Raw genomic sequence first — 7,125 nt, forward strand, 5'->3', positions numbered from 1 at the left:
GGGGGGCTGTGAGCGGAAGGGGGGCAGGTGCGGCAGCCGCGGGGGGAGGGGGGCTGTGAGCGGAAGGGGGGCAGGTGCGGCAGCCGCGGGGGGAGGGGGGCTGTGAGCGGAAGGGGGGCAGGTGCGGCAGCCGCGGGGGGAGGGGGGCTGTGAGCGGAAGGGGGGCAGGTGCGGCAGCCGCGGGGGGAGGGGGGCTGTGAGCGGAAGGGGGGCAGGTGCGGCAGCCGCGGGGGGAGGGGGGCTGTGAGCGGAAGGGGGGCAGGTGCGGCAGCCGCGGGGGGAGGGGGGCTGTGAGCGGAAGGGGGGCAGGTGCGGCAGCCGCGGGGGGAGGGGGGCTGTGAGCGGAAGGGGGGCAGGTGCGGCAGCCGCGGGGGGAGGGGGGCTGTGAGCGGAAGGGGGGCAGGTGCGGCAGCCGCGGGGGGAGGGGGGCTGTGAGCGGAAGGGGGGCAGGTGCGGCAGCCGCGGGGGGAGGGGGGCTGTGAGCGGAAGGGGGGCAGGTGCGGCAGCCGCGGGGGGAGGGGGGCTGTGAGCGGAAGGGGGGCAGGTGCGGCAGCCGCGGGGGGAGGGGGTGTGCGTGGAAGGTGGGCAGGTGCTGCAGCCCGGGCGGGAGAGGATGTGCGTGGAAGGCGGGCAGGTGCGACGCACGGCTCCCGAGGGTTTTCCATCCAGGGGGCGGGCAGAGGGGGCCGGGCCTTCCTCGGCTCCGCCCACTCCCGGCTCCCCGCCCGGCCTAGTGCGCACGCGCCGCGACCCGACCCGGAAGCGGCTGTCCTGGAGCCCACGTGTCTCGGGAGCATGGAGGACATGGAGAGCCAGGACGTCTCGGATCCCACGTCTCCCGGGGAGGCGGCGCTGAGCGGTGCCCGGCCTGCCGACCGCCACGGCCTGCTGAAGCATAGCCGCGAGTTCTTGGACTTTTTCTGGGACATTGCGAAGCCGCAGCAGGAGACGCGGCTTAAGGCCACGGAAAAGCTGCTGGAGTATCTGCGCGCAAGGCCCAAGGTATGGTGGCGGGGTCTGGGGCGGGGGACCGCGTCGACTCTGGCAAACCTGTGGCGGCGGGCCCCGGGATTTGGTACTGGGGGCACGTGGTCGCCAGCCTGGATGCCTGGGTGGACGAGGGCGGGCAGATTCTTGTCGCTGTTCAACAAGAGGGATGCGCTTGGTTCCGCAGGGGTCCGAGATGAAATACGCCCTGAAGCGCCTAATCACTGGACTCGGGGTCGGGCGAGAAACCGCCCGGCCCTGCTACAGTCTGGCCCTGGCACAGGTGAGGTGGGGCTCCTGGTAGGGGCCCAGCCATGCAGGCAAAACTGAATGCGAGGAGGGCGGATGTCTTAGCTGCGGAGGAGGGGGCGTCAGAGGAGGGAAGTCAAGGGGTGGCATGTGAGCTGATGCGAGGCCAGTTCCTCACATGGAAGTAGAGAAAGTGTGAGCAAGGCTTGTGTACAAAGAAATCTAGGCAGGCGGAATGGAATGTTGAGTAATTTTTGTTGCTGTTGTTTAATGGGTTGACTGGCCTTTTAGGTACACTTACTGGGAATAGTGAGCTTGGGGCAGTCCCATTTACGTCGGCAAGGTGCAAGGCCCTCTCCTGGCAAGGGCATTCAGCTGATCGTAGGCCACCTTCTGGGGAACTCGGACAACTGGAATAGCAATAAAGACTCAGTCCTGTCAGCCTGAGGGAAGCACAGAGCAGGCTGTGGGGAGGAGGCAGGGTGTTTGGGAATCTACTAGGGGCCGTAGAAGGTACTCTTTGAATCCCGGGCAGGAGATATGATTCATCTGAATCAGTTCCCTTTGAGCAGTAGTGTTCCATCTTCAGCACTGCTTAGAGCGGGATGAGCAGCTTCAGAGGTGTCCTTGGGGTGGGAGGAGGGAGGTGAGGTCCTTTGGGATGTAGCCAGGCCACCTCCCTGAGCCCCTGTCTTCCTCCTGGCAACAACTCCTGGCAGCTCTTACAGTCCTTCGAAGACATCCCCTTGTGCAGCATCCTGCAGCAGATACAAGAAAAATATGACCTGCACAAGGTGAAGAAGGTGAGAGTAGCCCCAGGGTCAGCAGCCCCAGGGTGGGAGGGCGGGGGCGGTGGGGAGTACTTGGGTCCTTCTCACTTGTGCCTGGAATCTTTTTCTAGGCAATGATAAGACCTTCTCTCTTTGCCAACCTGTTTGGGGTGCTAGCCCTCTTTCAGTCAGGCCGACTGGTGAAGGTAGGAGCTCTGGGAGCACAGGGGGGGCATGTGGACTGGCTTGGCAGTGGTGGGGGACAGTGGCATGCTCTACTCATACCCTGTGCCCTTCTGTGGGTGCCAGGACCAGGAGGCACTGATGAAGTCAGTGAAGCTGCTGCAAGCCTTGGCCCAGCACTACAACCACTTACAGGAGCAGCCCCAGAAGGCGTTGGTGGACATCCTCTCTGAGGTACGGGCTTACCAGCTGCCTGCTGTAGAAACGTTGAGAAGACTCAAGTTAACATGAGAATGCTCTAGAGCAGCACTGCCCCATAGAAATGTAAAAAGGTATCATTTGAATTTTTTAGTCATTGCATTGGAAAGGCAAAAAGAAACAGGTGTAGTTTAGTAAAATATTTTACTTAATCTAGTATATCTGAAATATTATCATTTCAATACATAGTCAGTGTAAAAAATTTTTGAGATATTTTACACTCCTTTTGTCATATTAAGTCTCCAAAATCCAGCGTATATTTGACACTTATAGCACATCTCCATTCAGGTTAGCCACGTTTCAAGTGCTCAGTAGCCCTCTGTGACTAGAGGCTACGGAATTGGACAGTGCAGCGCTAGAACGGTGCCTGGCACCAGGCTAGTATGTTAAACATGTTTGCCAGTGTTATTCTAGTCAAGGCTGGCCCCCCAAGGACCTCCACTGTCCTACTTGGGAAACTGAGGTAGAGCAGTACCTAGAACCCTTTGCCACTGGAGAAAAAGGCAGGGGCTGGCAAGTCCCAGGCTAGGGTTTTCTGGACTGTCCTGGCCTCAGCCAGAAGGGTCTGAATTAGAATTCTAGCTTTCCACTTAGGGTTCCCCAGCTTCCACTCAAATTATGGCATCATACTCCATAAATATATACAATTATTATGAGTCAATTAAGGAAAAAAGCAGAGTAGAGTAGTGATTAGCAGAGGTGGGGGCAGTGAATGGAGGGAGGTTGATAAATGGGTACAAAGTTACAGTTAGTTGGGAGGAATAGGTTCTGGTGCTCTAGGGTGAGTGACAACAGCTAATAATACTATATTGTGTATTTCAAGATAACCCAAAAAGATCTTGAATGTTATGAACACAAATGATAAATATGTATGTATCAGGCCGGCCCCGTGGCGCACTCGGGAGAGTACGGCACTGGGAGCGCAGTGGCGCTCCCGCCACGGGTTCGGATCCTATATAGGGATGGCCAGTGTGCTCACAGCGCTCACTGGCCGAGCGCGGTGCAGGCGACACCAAGCCAAGGGTTGCGATCCCCTTACCGGTCACAAAAAGGACAAAAAATATATATATATGTATGTATCAGGCCGGCCCCGTGGCGCACTCGGGAGAGTACGGCACTGGGAGCGCAGTGGCGCTCCCGCCACGGGTTCGGATCCTATATAGGGATGGCCAGTGTGCTCACAGCGCTCACTGGCCGAGCGCGGTGCAGGCGACACCAAGCCAAGGGTTGCGATCCCCTTACCGGTCACAAAAAGGACAAAAAATATATATATATGTATGTATCAGAGCAACAAACTACTCCATAAAAATGTACAATTAAATTTAGTTTTTTTTGTTTTTTTTTTTAAATAGCTTCCTGGGAATTTGAGGTTTTTAACAAATGCTGTGTGATGATCCTAGTGCCTAGTGAGGTGTATTATGGTTGTCCCACCTCCGACTGGTGCTGTGCCACCATCCTGGGAGATGGGACAGGGCCCATAGGGCTCATGCACAGAGGGGGGAGGGATTGAGGATGATGTGAGGGAGCCACCCTCACATGACCTGCCCCCTCCACCCCCGCCAGGTCCCGGAGGCCATGTTACAGGAGGTGCTGCCGAAGGTCCTCAAGGCTGACTTGAACGCAGTGCTGGGCTCTCCCGAGCACCTGGAGCTCTTCCTCTTGGCCCAGCAGAAGGTGCCCGTGAAGCTCATGGAGCTGATGGGATCAGTCAACCTATTCTCGGATGAGAATATTCCCAGGTGTGAGGGCCATGGATGGATCCGCTCTCCCTGGGGGGTGTCCCTGCTGCCCTGGGCACCCCGGCCCTGCTTGTCAGGCAGTGTTCCCGGAGCCCCTCCGCCCTGCTCCGCAGGCTGGTGAACGTGCTGAAGACGGCTGCTGCCTCTGTAAAGAAGGAGCGCCGGCTGCCCTCCGTGGCTCTGGACCTGCTCCGCCTGGCACTCGAGGAAGACACGTTCCCACGGTTCTGGAACGAGGTTGTGGAACAGGGGCTGCTGAAGCAGCAGTTCTGGCCAGCCAGGTGCGTGTGGCACTTGTCCTCTCTCAACCTCCCTTCCTATCTGTCAAGTGGAGTGGGCCACTGGTCCTCAGGTCCACCCAGGGGGACCAAGGGCTCTGAGTAGGTGCTGTTCCACACCCTCTTAGCTACCTGTGTTACCGCCTGCTGGGTGCGGCCCTGCCTCTGCTGTCCAAGGAGCAGCTGCAGCTGGTGATGCGGGGAGACTTGATCCGTAGTTATGGGGAGCACATGGTCACTGCTAAGGTGGGTGCCACCCCATGCAGCTCAGCGCTGCAGAAAGGGCTGGGCAGCAGACTTGCTGCCAGGAAGAGGGATGGAGCGCTTCCGAAGTCCTGGTCTGAGGGGCCCTGGGACGTGGGTGTCCCTTCCCTCTGGGTGGAGTGAGCTTCCTAAACCTCCTCCCCTCTGAACAGAGTTTTGGGAAGTTTGGGTCCTTCAGAAAGCTGTCATTCTCATTTTCTGGGTGAGGGGATAGTCTCAAAATATGTAGCAGTGGTTAAGTGCTTGGCTTATGAAGCCAGAGTGACAGGGTATGAATTCCAGTTGTACCATGTGGAGCCCTGTGACCCTGAGAATTTACTTCCAAGCTTTTCTGTCCCTCACTTTCTTCATCTATAAAATGACAATAACGGTGACCCAGTGCAAAGGGTTGTTACTGAGATTAAGCAAGCTGCCACACAGAGATGTATAGCACAGTGTCTGGCACTTAATAAGCACGTGGGAGGTGGTAGTTCTGAGCCCCCAAATGACACAGCCAGAACTGGCAGAGTGGGATTTGAACCCAGGTCAGTCTGGACTCCTAACCACTGCATCAAGCTGGGAAAGCTGCCTGTCCCCATCCCATGTGGTGGAAGGAGGGGCCTTCTGGGGCTGGAGGTGGAGCAGCTGGAGAAGTTAGACGTAGGAGGCCTTGACGCTGGACAGAAGCGCATTGGGGCAGCAGGGAGCTGTTGCCAACTTAGGCTTAGCTTCACTATGTGCAAGGGAGGGGGACTTCTGGGCCTCTTTTTAACCTACAGGTGACCCCAGCACCATGCCTGACTCTTGCAGCTACCGAACCAGTTCAAGTTTGCTCCAGAGATGAACCAGTACGTGGGTACCTTCCTGGAGGGATGCCAGGATGACCCTGAGCGGCAGTTGGCCGTGCTGGTGGCCTTCTCTTCTGTCACCAACCAAGGCCTCCCTGTAATGCCTACTTTCTGGCGGGTCGTGCGCTTCTTGAGTTCCCCTGCCCTGCAGAGCTATGTGGACTGGCTGCAGGACATGTTTCTCCAGCCTGACCTGGACTCCTTGGTTGACTTCAGCACCAGCAACCAGAAGAAAGCCCAGGACGCTTCTCTCCATGGGTGAGTGGGACCAGGATTCAGGAGTGGGCTTCCTGGTCCTGTGGGACCCAAAGACCTGGATTCTTCCTCCCACAGCATTGTGGCTCCAAACCACAGAAGGGGAGGAAGGGAGGAGACTTTGCTCTCATAGCAGGCCTCAGTTTCCTCCAGTGCTCCTACGCTGGTGGTCAGGGCAGGGAGATCTTGGTTTCCTGTCTCCAGGATGAGGAAAGGAGTGCCCTGTTTTTGCCATGTCTATATGGTTTCCGTGATCTTGCTTCTGCCCCCAGGCCTGAGCGAGCTGTGTTCCGGCTGCGGAAGTGGATCATCCTTCGCCTGGTCAGCATTGTGGACCACCTGCACCTGGAGAAGGATGAGGCTTTGATTGAACAAGTGGCCAGGTGTGAGATGCGTCTGGACCCCTGCTCCCCAGGGGGTGTGGGCAAGGAATTGGGCCCTCCTCCAGTCATAGCATGGGTCTCCTGGAGGCAGAATCCTTCAGGCTGAGTCAGTGGGGAGCAGGCACACAGGGGTGTAGGGGAATTTGTTGGGACCAGGGAAGGGAAGGGACCCAGGAAGTATGGGACTGCAGAAGCCTAAAAGGCTCGGGCTTCCTCCCTGTGTCCCGCAGGCAGCCTTTGCACATTGATGGTGTCAGGGAAGCCCTTTGCCCAGCCACCGCCCCATCTGTGCCACATACAGAGCCAGGTGCTCATCTCGACCTCCCCACAATCTCCAGAGGGGTCTTGGCAAGCCCTGTGTTTGCAGAAGCCACGATGCGGCTTGCCTGTGGCCACATAGCCTCTTGTCTGTCTTGATTCCAAGGAGCAGGCTTTGGTTCCCTCTCTCCAACTCGGGCTGAGCTGTGTTCAGTTGGGGACCCAAACCTGAGAAATGGCCCTTCCCGTCATTGCCCAGCTACCTCCAGCCTTGCCCAGTCAGGCTGTGAGGGCTGTGGCCAGAGCAGAATGGCTCCCTGTTGCTCCTGGCACCACACCCTCGGTGGCACTGTCCATGGAGGGGAGCCCTAAAAATGAGCGGTGCTAATGGGCCACCACTGGTTGCTGTCCTGCCTTACCAGGTTCTGCTTGTTCCACTCGTTCTTTGTAACAAAGAAGCCCACATCCCAGATCCCAGAGACCAAGCAGCAGCTCTCTTTGCCTTTGGAGAGCCGGGCCCGGGAAGTGGTGAGCAGTGCCTTCTTCAGGTGAGCCTAGGGACTCTTGCTTCCTCCAGCTATAAGCTGGCAACAACACCGAGGCCCAGTGAGTTCCAGTAGGTCCAGGGGGGGGGGGGCAGCCCCAAGGGGGGGGGGGGGGGCAGCCACATTTAC

The 7,125-nt window shown here is 58.0% G+C and overlaps 1 protein-coding gene across 1 annotated transcript in view; it reads left to right on the plus strand.

The window, feature by feature from the left end:
* The first annotated feature begins 795 nt into the window (after positions 1 to 795).
* Positions 796 to 7,125, plus strand: part of MYBBP1A (MYB binding protein (P160) 1a) — a 14,571-nt gene continuing 8,241 nt past the window's right edge. The window contains exons 1-11 of the mRNA XM_008568671.1: positions 796 to 1,002; positions 1,175 to 1,270; positions 1,956 to 2,039; positions 2,138 to 2,212; positions 2,316 to 2,423; positions 4,011 to 4,186; positions 4,300 to 4,467; positions 4,593 to 4,710; positions 5,518 to 5,813; positions 6,083 to 6,193; positions 6,874 to 6,999. Coding sequence (XP_008566893.1) covers positions 796 to 1,002; positions 1,175 to 1,270; positions 1,956 to 2,039; positions 2,138 to 2,212; positions 2,316 to 2,423; positions 4,011 to 4,186; positions 4,300 to 4,467; positions 4,593 to 4,710; positions 5,518 to 5,813; positions 6,083 to 6,193; positions 6,874 to 6,999 — 1,565 coding nt within the window. The remainder of the gene's footprint in view (positions 1,003 to 1,174; positions 1,271 to 1,955; positions 2,040 to 2,137; positions 2,213 to 2,315; positions 2,424 to 4,010; positions 4,187 to 4,299; positions 4,468 to 4,592; positions 4,711 to 5,517; positions 5,814 to 6,082; positions 6,194 to 6,873; positions 7,000 to 7,125) is intronic.

Source organism: Galeopterus variegatus, unplaced genomic scaffold, assembly GCF_000696425.1.
Source record: "Galeopterus variegatus unplaced genomic scaffold, G_variegatus-3.0.2 Scaffold25, whole genome shotgun sequence".
Taxonomy (NCBI): domain Eukaryota; kingdom Metazoa; phylum Chordata; class Mammalia; order Dermoptera; family Cynocephalidae; genus Galeopterus; species Galeopterus variegatus.